This window comes from Arachis ipaensis, chromosome B06, assembly GCF_000816755.2.
Source record: "Arachis ipaensis cultivar K30076 chromosome B06, Araip1.1, whole genome shotgun sequence".
NCBI classification, from domain to species: domain Eukaryota; kingdom Viridiplantae; phylum Streptophyta; class Magnoliopsida; order Fabales; family Fabaceae; genus Arachis; species Arachis ipaensis.
In genome coordinates this window covers 30,115,588-30,135,353 of record NC_029790.2, presented here as the reverse complement: position 1 = coordinate 30,135,353, position 19,766 = coordinate 30,115,588, and the positions used below count along the sequence as shown (strand labels likewise).

The window sequence follows — 19,766 nt, the reverse complement described above, 5'->3', positions numbered from 1 at the left end:
ATTATCCCAACAGAAATATCTCGTTGTTGGAGTGCTATTTGCTACAAGATCTTAACAATAACAAGAGTAATATGAAATCAAAGCTTAACTCAAACTATTTTGGGACAATAAATAAATAATGACCATAATCAAAAGCAAAATTATTTATGCCATTTGAAACTTAGAGCAAAAGTTGTTGGGAGGAACCATTTGTTGCCTTCCACTGTAACTGCTGCATGTTTCATAAGCATTGATGCCACCAGATTCAAAACCTATAGTTGACGAGCTAGAAATTATAAGTCATCAATCAAATTCAACAGAGTCAAAAAGGTATGTCACATGAATTACTTCATGACTTACATTATCTCCAACCTGATTTTTCAGACAAAGGGCCATCAATGCTTCCCGGCTTCCACAACAATGTTCATTAGGCACAAGAATCTCTCTATTAATGACAAAATCGCAGGTTATATCACATGAAATAAGCGTTTGATTTCAAATCTTCAAAATCAGTAGAAGTGACCTTTGGGGTCATAATCAACTCTAAAGATATAGGCAACAATAACCAACTCACTCCCCATGAAAACCATTTTCGATGTTGGCCTAAATGCCACCTCCAAGAACTATCAATTTTGGATAGAAACATGTCACTACAACATTTTGGGTCTATGGCTACAATATTTTGTCACGATTTTTTATCGTGACAAATTTGTCACGGTTTTTTACCGTGACAAAAAAAGGCTATGGTGATGGTTTTTTTGAAAATGGTGACCATAGATTACCTATGGTCACAGTTTCTTAAAAAAAAAGTGGCCTAAAAGGTCTATGATCACGGTTTACGGAGGTGACCTAAAGGAGTCTATAGTCACGATTTTTTGGGTGACTAAAAAGGGTCTATGGTCATGATTTTTTAAAAAAGAATGACCTAAAGAGGTCTATGATCACGGTTTTTTGGGGTGACCTAAAAGGATCTATAAGGGTCTTTGGTCACGATTTTGGGGGTGACCTAAAATGGTCTATGGTCACAGTTTTGAGGGATGATCTAAAAGAGTCTATGGTCAAGTTTTACCAAAGGTGACCTAAAACGGTCTATGGTCACGGTTTTGGAGAGTGGCCTAAAGGTATCTATGGTCATGGTTTTAAGGGGTGACTTAAAGTCTGTGGTCACGGTTTTAGGGGGTGACCATAGAGTACGATTTTTCAATTTTTTTTAAACCCCTCCCCAAACGGCGTCGTTTCCTCCTCCAGATTCCCCAATTCCCCCCAAAATCCCCCTTCCCTCACTCGTCGTTTTTCACTTAGGAGAAAAGGGTGAAAATAACCCTTGGTGCCAAAATCTCTCCCAGCCACGCACCCTCCTCCTCGTCACATACAGCGCCACCTCTGGTCGTGCTCCAGCTCCTCTCATCATTCGTAAGTCTATCGCCAGCACCTCTCCTCTGCTCATCAGTCGCCAACCCACCATCCCTCATTATTATATGTGGAGTCATCTATCGTGGTTGTCTCTCAAAGCCCCAAACCTCTCATCGTTCGTCTCGTCATTCTCGAAGCCTCAAACCAAACCCTAGATTCGCCAATCACCAGCGTCCACGGGCCCTATTTTGCTGCTGTTCGCTTGTGGTTCGTTGTGGTGGTCATCGTAAGGTTGCCGTTGTGGTGGTCATCACTAGGTTGCAATCATCTATTGCATTCAACTGCTCTTTCTCAAAATTTGATTAGCATTTCCTCCAGGAAAGTTCCTATTTATCTTAGTAATCATGTATCTATCTATGCCTTTGTGAGGAAGTTTAAAATGGTTTGAACTTTGAACTTGTTCATTTATTATATGTTTCTGTTTCATCGATCTGTTGAAGAGTATCCTTGATCAGTCTCTCCTTTTGGTTGAAATAATTTGAATATTTTTGCTTATTATGTTTTTGTTTCATTATTGTGTAAACTCTTTAGAACTTTCTGATGTCATTGGGGTTTGCTTTGAAGTGTTTTTTTCATTCATTAGTGAGATTTAATTTATATGGACATTGATGTTGTTTTGTATGTAATTGGTGGGGCTTAATTGATTTAATTTAACAGTGTATATCATTCTGTGTGTCTGTCATGGTAGAAATCCCTTCTTTGGTTTACTAAAGTAAATTTTGATAATGTACTTTAAATCTTGAAGACTTATATCCGTTTTCCACTCCTTATTTCTGTCTTGTTGAACAAAGTCTTGTAGACATTGAAGATGCCATATTGAGACAGTTTGATGTTAAAGATACGATAGTTGTTCTAGCAGCTTTATCAGTTGATGGCTTGAAAAATGTAATAGGTTCTGTTGAGGTTGGAAAACTAAAGTTTGATTAAAGTGATAAACAAATATTATTGGGTGATTATCAATTGTTTGTATAATTTGTTTGGTTAAGTGTGCAGAAACTAACTTGAATTGAAATAGGCCTAGTAAGCAAGCCCACAAACACAAACACATTGGCCAACATAAATTCTAACCCTACTTTCCCTCAAATCCTGATCCATAAAGGCTGGAAAGTTGAACTATAAGAAAGAAGGAAATCAACTGAGCCCAAATAGAGATCCAAGCCCAATACGGTGGTGACATTCAAACCCATCTCTTTTGAACCTAGTATCTAATCGGGCAAACAACTCAAAATTCAATTGAATTTTGTTTCACCTCCACCGAACACAATCCTTCTCTCTTCTCTCTCTTCCTTTTCTTCCCTATCATATTAAGTCACTAAATAAAGAAAGAAAAAAGAGGAAAGATCTGAAGCTAGGGCTCGACGAAGTGCCAAAAGCTTGTTTCCAATTTCAAACAAGAAAAAGGGCTACAACAAAGAAGTAAATCTCATTTGGACAAAGCATCTTCAAAAGTTACTTTCCCCATTTGTGCTACACCAAGGAACTATGAAGAAAGCTACTGAGCTTCAAGCATAAATCTAGCAACCATAGAAAAGAAGAAGTCAATGGTACTCTACCTTGAATCCACAGTACAAAACCAAACTTGGAGCCAAAGAAAAGACTCACGATCCAGATCAAAGGAGCTTGAAGAAAAGGGATAAAAGAGAAAGGTGTGTTGCATGTCAAAGAATAAAAGACTCAATGGTATAACTATTAAAAAGAAAGAATAAAGATCTTTGTTCAATCGGTGGACTACAACATATGAAAGATCATCATGAATGGTCCCCAAGTCCCTACCAAAACAGGAGCAGATGGTGTAGTTGTTCCCAAGATAGAAGTTGAATGGAATGATGAAAACAAGAAGAAAATAGAGCTCAACACTAAATTTGTCAACATGTTTAACTGTGCAATTAGCTTCGAGGAATACTGAAAGGTATCTGATGAGCGGATAATTTATACCCTTTTGGCATTGTTTTTACATAGTTTTTAGTATGATTTAACTACTTTTTATTATATTTTTATTAATTTTTATGCAAAAATTACATTTTTGGACTTTACTATGAGTTTGTGTATTTTTCTGTGATTTCAGGTATTTTCTAGTTGAAATTTAGGGACCTGAGCAAAAATCTGATTCAGAGGCTGAAAAAGGACTACAGATGCTGTTGGATTCTGACCCTCTTGCACTCGAAGTGGATTTTCTGGAGCTATAGAAGCCCAATTGGCGCGCTCTTAAATGCGTTGGAAAGTAGACATCCTGAGCTTTCCAGCAATATATAATAGTCCATACTTTTCCCGAGATTTGATGGCTTAAACTGGCATCCAAAGTCAGCCTAAAACATCTTGGCGTAAAACGCCCAAACTGGCACCCAAGCTGGCGTTTAACTCCAGAAATAGCCTATGTACGTGAAAGCTTTAACGCTCAGCCTAAGCACACACCAAGTGGGCCCCGAAAGTGGATTTCTGCACTATCTGCACTTAGTTATTCATTTTCTGTAAACCTAAGTTACTAGTTTAGTATAAATAGCACTTTTTACTATTGTATTCAGAGAGAGGCTATCATAGACCATTATTCATGTTTGGAGGCTGGCCTCACGGCCATGCCTAGACCTCTTTTCACTTATGTATTTTCAACGGTGGAGTTTCTACACCCCATAGATTAAGGTGTGGAGCTCTGCTGTTCTTCATGAATTAATGTAAGTACTATTGTTTTCCTTTCAATTCACGCCTACTTCTTCTCCAAGATATACTCTCGTACTTAATTCAGTTAAGTCAGAATGAAGGGGTGACCCGTGACAATCACCCAATCTTCGTTACTCGCTTAGCCAAGATCCGCGTGCCTGACAACCACAAAGTGGTCTACATGATGTTCAATGTAGTCATTGGACGACAGCCGGAGTATATTCTCTTGGATAGCTAATACATTGACCGAGTCCGTGAGATTAGTATCTTTGTGGTATAGGCTAGAATCATTGGCAGCATTCCTGGGATCCGGAAGTCTAAACCTTGTCTGTGGTATTCCGAGTAGGATCTGGGAAGGGATGACTGTGACGAGCTTCAAACCTGCAAATGTTGGGCGCAGTGACAATGTGCAAAAGGATCAATGGATTCTATTCCAACGCTAGCAAAAATCGACAGATGATTAGCCATGCGGTAGCTGTGCCTGGTATTTTTCATCCGAGACGAGAAATCCGACAGTTGATTAGCCATGCAGAAATCGTAGAGGACCATTTTCACTGAGAGGATCTTACAGCTTGCCATGGAAGGGAGCACGCATGATTGGAAGAAGGCAGTAGGAAAACAGAGGTTCAGAAGCAACAAAGTATCTCCAGACGCTTATCTGAAATTCCCACCAATGAATTACATAAGTAACTTTATTTTATTTCATGTTTTATTTATATTTTAATTATCAAAGCCTTATAACCATTTGAATCCGCCTGACTGAGATTTACAAGATGACCATAGCTTGCTTCAAGCCGACAATCTCCGTGGGATTGACCCTTACTCACGTAAGGTTTATTACTTGGATGACCCAGTGCACTTGCTGGTTAGTTGTGCGAAGATGTGAAAAGTGTGAATCACGATTTCCCACACCAGTATCAAGGTGCAAAACAGCAAAGGAGATCTGGGATAAGCTCCAAGTCACACACAAAGGCACTATCCAAGTAAAGTAGACCAGAATAGACATGCTATATAAATAATACGATATGTTCTCTATGAAGGAAGGAGAATCCATTGATGATATGTTCGAAAGATTCTCTATTATCATCAACGGCTTAGATGCTATGGGGATTACACACTCTGAACCAGTACTCGTAAGGAAAGTCCTGAGAAGTCTCACAAAAGAGTGGAAAACAAAGGCTATCGTTATAGCTGAGAGTGGTAACATTAGTCAAATGACTTATGATGAACCGAGAGGAAAATTACTTGCTTTTGAAATTACACACTTGAAAAATGATGCAAAAAAGAAAGGAGTTACTTTAAAATCATGTGCTGAATCACTAGGTGATGATTCTAATGATGATTCATCAGATGACAAGTTTGTATTTTTTTGTCAGAAAACTCAGGAGAATGATGAAAATGAGAGGAAGAGGCAAGGGAAGCAGTTCAAAAAGACCAAAGAAAGATCTAAGCAAAATCATCTGCCACAACTATAAAGAAGCAGGACACTACAAGTTTGACTGTCCTAAATTGAAGAAGAAAGACAAAGTCCACAAAGACAAGAAGAAAAGGCTTATGGCCTCGTGGGAAGATCTGGAGAATGATTCAGATGAAGATGAGGATTCAGAAAATAGTTCTCAAGCCTGTCTTATGGCCAACCACTCCGAAACTAATGAGGTAATTTTCATTGAACCCTCTAATGAAGATCTTCATCTCATGATTGATCATCTCATTGAAAAATTAAGAAGTTTTCTGAACCAATGTCACGATCTTGAATCGGTAAATGACATCCTAAAAGCTGAAAATGCTTTTCTCAAAGAAAAATTAAGAGAAGCTGAAATCACTGTTGATCTTATTTAAAAAAATAAGCGGCTTAAGGCTGAACTTAGTGGTTGTGAGAAACAGGATTCAGTGATTGCATACTTAAACTGTTTTGAAGAAAATGATAGGTTGCATAAAGAGGTTAAAAATTTAAAACAAGATCTAGTCATGTTTGCTCAAAGTTCTAAAAACTTAACTAACCTATTGGCTAGTCAAAGACCTCTTTATGAAAAGGCTGATTTGGGCTTTTATGAAAAATCTAAAACTATTTTTAAAAGATCACAATTTGAAAATATGGCTTCCACTTCTAATGACACAATATTTTAAAGCCCAAACATTCTAAAAGAATAGCAACCTAAAAGATTTTGTCACTTATGCAATTGGGATGGACATTTTCCCATTCAATGCTTTATAACAAAAAAACTGATTGGTGATAAAGTCTACAAAATAGTTGGCAACTATAATGGTCTTGGCAAAAGGAGATGGTTTAACATTAAAGGATCCAAAAAGATTTAGATACCTAAGGTCACTTAATAATTTTTTGTAGCTTTGCCTAGCATCCAAAAGAAGGGACAACATGTGGTACTTAGACAGCGGATGCTCTAGGCATATGAATGGAAAGTCCACGTTCTTTATCAAGCTAGAATGATGGTGGCTTTGTGACTTTCGACGATAATGGTAAAGAAAAAATAGTGGCCATAGGTAAAGTAGGTAAAAGCTTCTCTTCCTTCATTAATGATGTTTTTCTTGTTGACAGATTGAAACAAAATTTACTGAGTATTAGCCAATTATGCGACCTAGGATACTTGGTTATCTTTAGGAAATTGGATTGCCTAGTCATTTGTGAAAAATCCAGTGAAATTTTGTTTGAAGCAAAAAGGTGCAATAATGTGTACGAATTAACTCTAGAGGAATTAACAGAACAAAATGTAGCATGTTTTACTTCCATGGAATCTGAAAAATTGCTATGGCATAAGAAATTAGGACAGCAAGCATGTATCAAATTTCTAAGTTTGTAAAGAAAAACTTGGTTAGAGGCCTTCTTAACATAAAGTTTGACAAAGACATCACTTGTGATGCTTGTCAATTGGACAAACAAACCAAATCTTCTTTTAAGCCCAAGGATGGAATCTTTACCAAAAGGCCATTGGAAATGCAACACATTGATCTTTTTTGTCCTACTAAAACACAAAGTTTGGGAGAAAAACATTATGGTTTAGTAGTGGTTGATGACTTCACTAGATTTAGGTGGGTTCTTTTCTTAGCTCACAAAAATGATGCATTCATTGCTTTCTCTTCTCTTTGCAAAAAGATTCAAATGAAAATGATTTAAAAATTATTTGTATAAGAAGTGATCATGGAAAAGAGTTTGAGAATCAAGATTTTGAAAACTTTTGTGATAAATTTGTAATTTCTCATAACTTTTTGTGTCCTAGAACTCCTCAACAAAATGGAGTTGTTGAAAGGAGAAATAGAAGTCTCCAAGAAATGACTAGCGCAATGCTTTGTAAAAATGAAGTTCCAAAATTCCTTTGGGCAGAGGCTGTAAACACAGCTTGCTATATTTTAAATAGAACCTTCATTAGAAAAGGGTTAAAGAAAACTCCTTATGAGCTATGGAAAGGAACACCTCCAAATCTCAAGTACTTTCACATATTTGGATGCAAATTCTTTGTGTTAAATAATAAAGATAATCTCGAAAAATTTGATCCAAAATCATATGAGAGTATATTTATAGGATACTCAATCAATAGTAAAGCATATAGGGTTTATCTCAAAGAACATAGAACCATAGAGGAATCCATACATGTCTCTTTTTGTGATACTAACACCATTCCAAGTTCTGTTATAGAGGATGATACAGGTACTGAAGCTGAGCTGAACTAAGGAAAAGATAAACCAGTTTCCTCTGTGGGGAATACTAGCACTGACCCTATAGTTTAGAATGCAGGAAACAATTTGGTTTTGTCCCCTGATGATGCTGGAGATTCCAAAACTGAGAGTGCTGCAGAACCAAATCAAAGCCAAACTGAAATCATATCACAAAGACCCAGGGAATAGAAGTTCTTGAAGAACTATCCTCATGAGTTCATCATTGGAGATCTATCCCATGGAGTCATCACTAGATCCTCAAGCAAAAAGAAAGTCGAAGTCAACAACTTTGATTTGCTATCCCAATTGGAGCCACAAACTGTAAAAGAAGCACTTGAAGATCTTTTTTGGGTTAAAGCTATGGAAGAAGAGTTAGGCCAATTTGAAATGGATGAGGTTTGGGCTCTTGTGTCTTACCCTAATGGCAAGAAGGTAACTGGCACCAAATGGATATTTAGAAACAAGTTGGGTGAGGATGGTAGTGTGATTCAAAATAAGGCTAGATTGGTGGTCCAAGGGTACGATCAAGAAGAGGGCATTGACTTTGATGATTCATTTGCTCCGGTGGCTAGAATAGAAGCAATAAGATTATTGCTTGCCTATGCTGCCCACAAAGGTTTTAAACTATTTCAAATGGATGTCAAATGTGCTTTTTGAATAGATTTATTGATAGAGAAGTATACGTAGCTCAACCCCCCGATTTTGAAAACAAAGAGTTTCCAAATTATGTTTTTAAACTTTCAAAGGCTCTTTATGGCCTTAGACAAGCTCCTAGAGCTTGGTATGAAAGGCTTAGCTCATTCTTGTTACAAAATGATTTTCAAAGGGGTACTACGGATACTACTCTCTTCATTAAGGAGTCTAATGATCATTTCTTGCTTGTTCAAGTGTATATGGATGATATTGTGTTTGGATCGGCTAATAATGCCTTGTGTGAAGATTTTAGAAAACTAATGACTAGTGAGTTTGATATGAGTATGATGGGAGAACTTACATTCTTCCTTGGACTCCAAATCAAACAAACTCTTAATGGAATCTTTGTACACCAAGGTAAATATACCAAAGAGTTGGTGAAGAAATTTGGTTTAGAAAACTCCAAACCAATGAGCACTCCTATGTATCCAAATACTAAACTTGACAAGGATGAGAAAAGGAAAGATGTTGATGAGACATGGTATAGAGAAATGATCGGATCTCTTATGTATCTAATATCTTCTAGACCGGATATAATTCAAAGTTTGGGTGTATATTCTTGTTTTCAATCTCATCCAAAAGAATCACATCTTTCGACTGTTAAACAGATCATTAGATATATTAAAAGCACACCTGACCTTGGTTTATGGTATTCTAGAACTAATGATTTTTGTGTAGTTGGGTATTGTAATGCAGATTTTGTATGTGACCGTGTGGATAGAAGAAGCATTTCGGAGATGTGTTGCTTTCTTGGGCAATCCTTAAATATTTGGTCAAGTAAAAAGCAAACTACTGTTGCTTTATCCACTGTTGAGGCTGAATATATATCAGCATCCTCATGCTGTTCACAATTAATTTAGCTTAAAACTCAGCTTGCCAATTATAAACTGAAGATTAATAGTATTCATTTACTTTGTGATAACATGAGTGCCATAAATATATCTAAAAATTCTGTGTTGCACTCAAGAACAAAGCATATTGAGGTTAGGTTTTATTCTATAAGGGAACATGTGCAAAAGGGAACTATTGATATTCAATTTGTAAAGTTGAAGGATCAATTGGCTGACATCTTCACAAAACATTTTTGTGAAGATAGGTTCTGTAAACTAAGAACTGCTCTGGGAATGATCGATATCAAATCTGTGGAATAATTGTGTCTAATGTTTTTCTAGTTGTTTTTGTCTCTCAGGTCGCAATGAGAAAAAACTGGGCAAGTGATGAACTCCTCTATAAGGCTTGAACAAGGCCCAAAAATTTTCTAAGATATGGGCTTAAAATAAGACTCATAGTGATCTCGAGTGAATCCTCATCACCGTGGGGCTAAGTGAGATAAGCTTTGTTTAATAAAATGGGCCTCATACTTACCTTGATCATTAAATTATGAAAATTAAAAAATTTTGTTTCTTTTTATCTTTCTTCTCTATTTCAAGTTATATCAGCCAGTTATCTTTCAAATCCATCTTGTTATGTCACTTTAAAAAATTGCATATTTTTTTAATTTCAAAATTTCCCTTGAAACCCATTTTATTGAATAAATTCATGTTTTCAAGAGAAGTTTTCATTGTGCATTAAAGATGGTTTCTTAATCAAGAAAACCTTTCTCTTCTCCACTACTCCACTATGTCGTTCCCTCTCCCCACTATTCACTCCTATCTTCTTCATTATGAGAAAGAAGGTTGCTACTAGAAGAGGCACTGGCTCCTATATACCTCCTCGCAACCCACCTCACTCAAAGCAACCTCAATCACACACTCACATACACATTCATTATCACTCTTCTTTTTCTCAGTCACCTCAACCAACAGAATCCATAGCAAGAAAAATCATTCATCCTAGGGCTTCCTCAGCACAGAAGGGGGCCAAGTCATCTCGGGCTAAGGGAGAAAAAGAAAAGGGTCCTATGCATAAAGAAGATCATCCACCATCTCCACCTCCTCGCTCTACGCCTCATCCTTTAGGATGATCTTCCCCTTCTAGCTATCCCTCCAAAGCCTCCAGAAGGCCAGTTCTCAAACCTACCAGGGAACCTCCTAACATTGACTCCCTTGACTACAAAACTAAATTTGGTAAACCTTCTCACTCTCACTATGATCCTCTCTGCTTTTCTTCCTGTATGGATTATGAGTTTCACAAACAAGTGCTTTCAAAATGTTTTCTCTGTTCTACCTTTTTCATTGGCCTTGAGGCTCTGGCTAAAAAAGAAATTAATTTTAAAGTTAACGTTGATCTTTTGAAATGGAAAAACATCTTCAAGATTCGAAAACCAGTATATCCAAATTTGGTCAGAGAATTTTATGCCAACTTGCTTTTTCATAAGGGAGAAATCCACTCTTATGTCAAGGGTTGTCAAATTGTTTTGAATAAGGAAACCATTACTGATGCCCTTGGTTATGAAGACATCGGAGTGAGAACCTGCATGTCTAGAAAATGGGATGACCATCTAGGTATCTTTTATCAGGATGCCTTGGCTAGCATTTGTGAAAATTTTTCACTTATGGATGGTATGACTCCCACCCATAAGGCTCTAGGTCCTGTTAGAGCCCAACTCCACCGAATCATCACTCACATAATTCTTCCCCAAAGTGGATCACACCAGCGAGTTACCATATGTGATATTTTGGTCTGTATACAATTTTGAATCTTGCTCCTATTTCATTTGCTTACCTCATAATCCGTCATATGCTAGACTGTGTTAGAAGTGAGAAAAATGTTTCTCTTCCTTATGGAATATTTCTAACTTGCATATTTGAATATTTTTCAATTGATCTAAGTAATGAGCATGTCGAAAACAAAGTATCCTCTCTAAAAAGTGGTGGTGCAACAAAACAAACCAAAGACAAGGGTCCTAAGATCACTAAGGATCCTATTTTGGATGAAAATGAAGATGAAAGCCTTCTCTCATCTTCCATAGTTGGTACTTCTGACTCCCCCAAGTACTTAATTACTGGGGTTGTCAAAGATGTCCTTCAAGAGTTTGTGTCTATGACCAAACAGATGGTCCAATCAAGTAAACAAACTCGAAAGATTGCTATTCAAACTGAGAAATATTTGATGAAATCCCATGACAGGATTAAGGTACTTTTGAAGCACCTTGACTCACTTGATGAGGATCAGGAAATGTCCGAGAAAGAGGAAGACATCCTGGAGACTGAAGAAGAGGAATCTGACGCTTAGTTTTGTCCCCTGCTGCCCTTGGAAATTTGATGTGCTGTTTCTGAATTCTAAACTCTATTTTGATGGCACTGTGTTTCTTAGTACTTTGGATACTACTTTAAATACTGTTTTATGGATGACTATAATAGGATTAGCTTATTAACTTTGTTAGTAATATGCTTGTTTAACTTGCTGTTTTGGATTGCTTAGTGACATTCTTTCTGCAGGTTCCCTCCTTGATGACAAAAGGGGGAGAAAATGAGATGAAAAATGGGCCACTAAAAATAGCTGCTTCAATTTTGAATGGTTTGAACATGAGAAAAGGAACAAGGAAAAATAAATTGAAAATGGGCTGATAAAATTGTTTGCAAAACTCTTGGTTGCTTGGAATAGTTTCCACTTTGTTAACAGGTTGTTAAAAAGCAAACATTGAGGGGGAGCTTAGTAATCAAAGGATAGGGGGAGTTTCATCAAAAGAAAGTTTCTTACCCTCAATCTCTTTCAATTCATTTTTTAATAATGTTTGTCATTAAGGGGGAGATTGTTGAAGTTGAAAAACTAAAGCTTGATTAAAATGATGAACAAATATTATTGGGTGATTATCAATTGTTTGTATAATTTGTTTGGTTAAGTGTGCAGAAATTAATTTGAATTGAAACAGGCCCAGTAAGCAAGCCCACAAACATAAACATATTGGCTAACACAAATTCCAACCATACCTTCACTCAAATCTTGATCTGTGAAGGCTGGGAAAGCTGAACTATAAGAAAGAAGGAAATCAACTGAGCCCAAATAGAGATCTAAGCCCAATTCGGTGGTGACACTCAAACCCATGTCTCTTCAACCTAGTATCTAACCGGGCAAACAACTCAAAATTCAATTGAATTTTGTTTCACTTCCATTGAACACAATCCTTCTCTCTTCTCTCTCTTTCTTTTCTTCCCTATCACATCAAGTCACTGAACCAAGAAAGAAGAAAGAGGAAAGATCTGAAGCTAGGGCTCGACAAACCAAAAGCTTGTATCCAATTTTGAGCAAGAAGAAAAGCTACAACAAAGAAGCAAATCCCATTCGGACAGAACATCTTCAAAAGTTACTTTCTCCATTTGTGTTGCACCAAGGAACCGTGAAGAAAGCTACTGAGCTTTAAGATAAATCCAGCAACCATGGAAAAGAAGAAGTCAATGGTGCTCTGCCTTGAATCCACGGTCCAAAACCAAACTTGGAGCCAAAGAAAAGACTCAAGGTCAAGATCAAAGGAGCTTGAAGAAAAGGGATGAAAGAGAAAGGTGTGTTGCATGTCAAAGATTCGGCTTTCTCTCTCTCTTTCCACTAACCATGCCGCTACCATTTTTGATGAAAGAAGAAGAAGACAACTAAGTGTTGAACTTGGTTCAAACCTTGGAGGCTTCACTCTTCTATAATAGCCAAGGGTTAAGTAAGGAGAGTGGAATATAGCACTTGGTTCGGTTCTCATAGCTTCTTAAGCTATTCTAAGTTCTTCTCCTTCATGGTTGCCATTTTGTATTTCTTTTCTCAGTTTAGTCTGTCTGAGTCTCATTGAAAAAGGCGAACATGGTAAGATTTGTAAGAAAAAGCTAATGAGTGGAAAAGGCAAAGAGCTAGACTTGGAGAAAAAGTCGTAGTTATCTCAGAAATTCTTTGTATATTTTCCTGTTTTTTGTCATGATCCTATGGAGATTCCTTTACAAGTTGGGTTAGCATTTTTCTATTGAAAGCTAGGTTTAAGTCCTAGTCAAGTTCGGTTTGGGTTAAAAATAGAACTTGTCCCAAATAGGATTGGGTAGAATCCTAGGGAGAATTGGTGATTATAATCTATTGAATAGATAGTAAAATTCTGTCACAGTTGTGATAGAGACTGGATGTAGGCTACATTGCACTAAGTAGTTGAACCAGGATATATCTGTTTGTCAATATCTACTCTCATCTCTGTTTTTGATTCTGTACAATAGGAGACAAAACAAAAGTATCTCCTACCGAGTTAAGAGACAAAACCAAAATATCTCATGTATTCTCTTAACCGAAAGCAAGTTCACACGAAAAAGAAAAAAGGGCCAAGATTCAACCCCCTTCTCTTAGCCATTGATAACCATCAGGTTCTTCTAAGCTATTTGATTCACTATAAAATGTGCTGAGGAGATGTAGTAGCTAGCTGCTGTCAGGTAATGTATGGCATATTTGACACAACTTAGTAAAATATAGTATTTAGATTTACTTTATCTGATATACTAACTACTATAAATTTTTGGTTGTGATTATATATGAGACAGTAACTGGTTCTATATACACATGTAGAACACAATTGATAGATTGCGAGCATACATATTTTCATCCAGCCAGATGTTTGGCAAAATAATCTGTTTCTGAATTTATTTTTGTCAGTGATGTCTGTTAAATGTCGGAGTCGTTTAGAGCTTTAAATGAGAAAATCTAAGTCTACATGCTTTGGCGATTGGTAATTGCTTTTTTTGCAACATAATGCAACCAATTTTTGCTTTAGATACAACTTTTAATCTATACATATTCATAGTTAAACCCTTTTGGGATTGTATACTTAATTGTCCTACAAAAATCATGACATAATCAAAATTGAAATTGAAGAGAGATAATTTATTAAGGAGAATAGATTCAACTCAGCCAAACATTTATTAAGTTTAAGGCGTGTATATTAATTTTGAAAAATGTGTACCCGGGTAGTTGTTTCATGTTAAGTATATTCTATTTCACCTTTGGATAGGGATGAAATTAGCTTCCTCCGTATGTTTATGCTTTGGATTTATTTAAATAAATGTATTTGCTTGAGGCCTTTTTCATTGAGAACTTGTTCAGGGAGAATACATGGAAGGTAAATAAATAATTGCGTAACAGGAATAAATTGTGACGTCTGTTGCCTTGTTCTCTATTTTCTGTAGGTTCAATTTATAATGTTCGTCTAACAAATGAAGTTGCTGTCTCTTGTCTAAATAATGCTATATTATACTTTCATGATCATACTGATTACTTGAAGAGATTTGGTGGCATGATCTTTCCATTACTCCTTGTACTACCATCGGTTGCTTTCCACCTCTTCCTTGACTTTGGATTTAGTATTTATCTTTTTGGTTTATTGACTTTACTCTGACATGGTGTCTCTTTACTTCTGCATTTGAATTCTCTTTTCTGATTAGCATTACATAACCACCTTTTTGATTTGCATTACATAAACTCTATTCACTTTTCTCACTTATCAAATGTAATGGTTAATTTGTTGGTTGATTAGCTTTTCTTTGTCATTGCTTGATGATGACTCTGTCTTTTATATATTTAAATTTTGAATTTTATCAAGCATGGGATGAATCAGACGTGTACAACGTAGTGTGCTGGCCATTTTTAATAACATGGAATGAAATTATCCTAAGTAGCATAATCCTACTTTTTTGGCACATGAATGTTATAAGGTAGGGTAATCTATTTTTTCTAGAAACAAAATCTGAAGCTTGTTTCTTTTATGAATTCGTTCTCTTTTATTTTAGCAAAATTTTGGAAATAGCAAAAAGGGAGAAAATGTAAACAGAAACTAATAGTGTACAATGTTTTGTGCATTTGCTTATTTGTTATTATGTTCTTTACTGTTGCTTTCAGGTATACAATATTCTCTGTTCTAACATGTTTATTTCTTTTGCTGCCAGGAGGACATGATATGAAGAAAATATTTTCCATAGCAATATGAGATGGGATGGGTCTCATATATATATACTTTAGTTATCTAAATATAATATTTTGATATGTTCTGTACTTTTTGTAAACAGGCTTTACCCGGTATTACATGTAATAGATAAATTACACCGTATTTTGACTTGTGTTGTTTGGACTAAAAACATATCTAACTTATAATATAAATTTTATGATCTAGATTTTTTGAATTTCTCATTTTTAGACTTATTTTGTGATTATCATAAATTTGGGATGCGATTATGCTTTAAAAAAATAAATCTCATAAAATAGAGTAGGCTATGGTCATGGTTTTAAAATAGGGTGACCATAGATAAAGTTATAGTCACGGTTTTAAAGAAGGGTAACAATAGATAAGGCTATGGTCACAGTTTTAAAGGGGGTGACCATAGATAAGCTATGGTCATGGCAAAAACCGTGACCATAGATAAGGCCATGGTCACGGTTTTAAAGAGGGGTAATCATAGATAAGCTTTGGTCACGATTTAAAGTAGGGTGACCATAGATAAGACTATGGTCACGCTAAAACAGTGACCATAAATTAGGCTATGGTCACAGTATAAAACAAGGGTGACCATAAAGTAAGCTATGGTCACGGTTTTACAAAAGGGTGACCATAGATAAGCTACCGTGACCATAGATCAAGCTATGATCACAGTTTTAATAAATGGGTGACCATAGAGTAAGCTATGGTCATGGTTTTTACGCGTGACCATAGAGTAACTTATGGTCATGGCAAAAATATGTGGCCTAAAGTGCCAGAATTTAATCACTGCAATCGTGACCATAGAAATCGTGACCATAAATAGAAAAATCGTGACCATAGGTCTATGGCCATGCCAGAATAGGCCACAGTGAAAAAATCGTGACCATAGGTAAAAAACTGTGACCATAGACCTATGGTCACCCTTTTCACAAGCTATGATCACGGTTTTTTTACCGTGACCATATACCTTTTTTTTGTAGTGGCATCTACGTATAGCCATGGACGTCCTCGTTGTAGTTTAAAGTCTCCACACGTGGAGATTTTCTTCTACAAGATGTAGCTTCTACGTCAAAAGAGGATTTTTAACGTAAAAAAAATTGAAAAAAATAACGAATAATCTCTTTTGCCTATTTAAATATTATTTATAGATATGTCCTGTTCTTTTAAGAGTAAATCACAGAAGTATAGAGCTTTTGATTAAGTACTTGTAATTGCTTAATTTTGTTATTTTTTTCAACTTAATCCTAAAATCTTAAAATCTGACTTTCATTTCATTTTTTTCCACATCAATTCATTAGCAATAATTTAAATAAATTAGAAAGTGAGATGATGTTATCTACATACCAAAGGGCGTGGTTGGTTTCTATTTTTATTTTTAGGATTTTGTGAATCAGAAGAGGGAAGTAAAACCCTTTTTTCACTGTTTTCAGTTTATTTATGGAGAAAATCCATGTTAAAAGATGAACATCTAAATCAAGCCAATTAATTGAGTTTCTAACCTTAATCGATGATGTTGCTTTCTGACTTCTGCGTTTAGTGGTACTTTTACGCCGTTTCAAGCCAGTGTTTTCACTTATTTCATGATCACTCAACGGACCGGATGGTTCACAATCTGTTCGTACTTTTGATCCAAAGGACACCTTGATGATTTTTGACGCTATGGAACGTTTGTTGCGGTTGTCTGAGCTATCAATGATGGAGGTGGCCCATTCACGATAATATTCTCATCAGCATTAGCATCATCATCATGAACAGCAACAGATCTGGGTCCAGATGAAATAATGGCCAAGATTGCATCAATCTTTTTTCCCTGATCGTTTATTGTAGAGGATAAAGCACGTATCTCCTTAGCAACAATAGTTCGAATGAACTTTGTAAGGGAATCACTAAAAGAAGTCGCTTCTTTAAAACACAAACGACACCACCAGGAGATACACCAAATAGAAACTATAGAAATAGATTTTATAACAACATCTAATGAGACTATAGAAATATATTTCATCACAATACTTTGGAAAACTCACCTCTTCAAATGGCAACATTAATTATTGGAGTGCAATGATTCTATTCCTCGTCTTTTCTTTTGTCACCTAAGGGGCAAAAAATTAAGGAAGTAGAAGAAAATAAAAAAAATGAAAAAAATAGAAACTTTACTTAAACACCGTCAATCAACATTCAACTATTTCAAATGCCAAAAGAATCATGTAAATGATTCAGGGAGCAATTTTACTTATGTTCTCCAAGTAATTTGAGAAGAAAACTGTTAAACATAAACCAATAAAATCATTATACATAAAATAACAGAAAGCCAGTAGAAATAGACAATACACAATGGAAAGCCAAAAACATAATAACAGGAGACCGCCTACCTAAACTGACTTGCAACTTTCTCCAGCAACCGTGAGAGAAGACGAACAAGCACGGGAGCACCCAGAGGAACAAGGCTTCAGACTTCAGAGGAAGAGAGACTAAGCATGTGAGTTGAAGACTCCGAACAGAGAAGAACGCGAGCACAGCTCCCACGAGCAGATATGAGTACCAACGTAAAAGAAGGAACAAGTCAAGGAGAGAGGAATGTAGGTCCACGCTGTTAATATTGCCAGTAGCCACCTCCATCAAGTGCATAAAGATTAGAGGTCCTTCCTTTAGTATTTACCATGGTTTGAAGGAAAAGGTAAATAATAAGAGTATTTTAAAAAAATTTATTTATTATTTTTTTTAATTTGTGTCTTAATGAAAGAATAAAAAGAATGTAAAGTAATATTTTATTGATTGCAAACTATTTTTGTATCTACAAATCAAATATTAATACAAATTCACAAATTCATTTATGAATTTTGATAATGTTAAATACCCTAAAAATTATTAATTGACATATATATCTACTTTGGACAACACATTAGTTTCTAATTTTTCTTCAAAAAATAGATAACTGAATACAATAAAAAATTGTTTGGGTAAATTTTTAAAAGATTTTCTTAAGTGATTTTTTAAAGATCTTTAATAAAAATTTTATATCAATTTTCATGTTCTAAATTCTCAAAAAAAAAATTGATGCTAATTTTTAGATGTAAAAGTAAATTTGCTATGAAATAATATTGTAAATTTGACATCAACACTTAATTAGAGAAATAATAGTAAAATTTACATCAAATAATATTCTAAATGTCATCTCAAGAACAAATTAACTTTCGATTTTAGGTTTACAAATAATCATATATGAAGTGATACTCTGTGTTTAATTTAAATTACTAATTAATAGATGTATGAGAGTAAATTTGATATCAAAATTACTTTTTAAATTTCATCTTAATCATTAATTTATATAAAATGGTGCTCTAAATTTATTCTAAAACACTAATTCACACTTAATTAGATATTTAACAGTGAACTTGACATTAAATTATGTTCTATATTAGATTTCAAATTCTAACTAATATTAATTTTCAGTGTAAGAGTAAATTTCATATATAGTAATGCTTTAAGTTTGATTGAAATTATTAATTCACACTTAATTAGAAGTACAAAAGAGAACTTCATATGACTACATCAAATCATACTCTAAATTTGATATTAAGACTAATTAAAACTTTTTTTTTTGTTGTTATGATTATGAACTTCAAATTAAATTATGTTTAAATTTTTATATGATCAAATCACTAATTATCATTTATTTATATGTACAAACAAAATTTTTAGATCAAATCATCATACTCTAAATTTAAGTGAGTTTTTTAAGATTTTTAGTATAAAATTTCACATCAATTCATATTCTAAATTTAATCTCATGAAAAACAAATTATGCTAATTTTTGGATGTAAGAGTAAATTTGTTATGAAAAAATATTCTAAACTTGATATCAATACTTAATTAGAAAAATAATAACAAAATTCACATCAAATAATGTTCTTATTGTTAGCTCGAGAACAAATTAACTTTTAATGTATGTTCATAATAATCACACTTAGTTATATATGAAGTGATATTCTATATTTAATTCAAATTATTAATTGATACTTAGTTAGATGTGTAAGAGCATATGTCACATCAAAATTAAAGTGATGCTCTAAATTTAATCTAAATCACTAACTCACATTTAATTAGAGGTTTAAGAATGAACTTTACATCAAATTGTAGTTATATTGGATCTCAAGAACAAAACAACACTTAGATTTGAGTGCTAGAGTGAACTTTTACATGTAATAATACTTTAAGTTCGATCAAAAATTCAAAAACACTAATTGATACTTAATTAGAAGTGTAAAATACAACTTTAGATGATGACATCAAATTATACTCTAAATTTGATATTAAGAACTAATTAACATTTTTTTTTTGTTGTTATTATGATTATGAACTTAATTAAATTATACTTAACTTTTTATTCAATCGAATTACTAATTATCATTTACTTATATGTACAAACAAAAATTTTAGATTAAATCATATTCTAAATTCATTTTAGAGATATGATATCACTTTG

General features: G+C 34.6%; 1 protein-coding gene across 1 annotated transcript in view; it reads right to left on the bottom strand.

The window, feature by feature from the left end:
* Positions 3,910–19,766, bottom strand: part of LOC107646839 (glutathione S-transferase L3) — a 28,535-nt gene continuing 12,678 nt past the window's right edge. Inside the window, exon 9 of the mRNA XM_021104360.1 lies at positions 3,910–3,946. Coding sequence (XP_020960019.1) covers positions 3,925–3,946 — 22 coding nt within the window. The 3' untranslated portion in view covers positions 3,910–3,924. The remainder of the gene's footprint in view (positions 3,947–19,766) is intronic.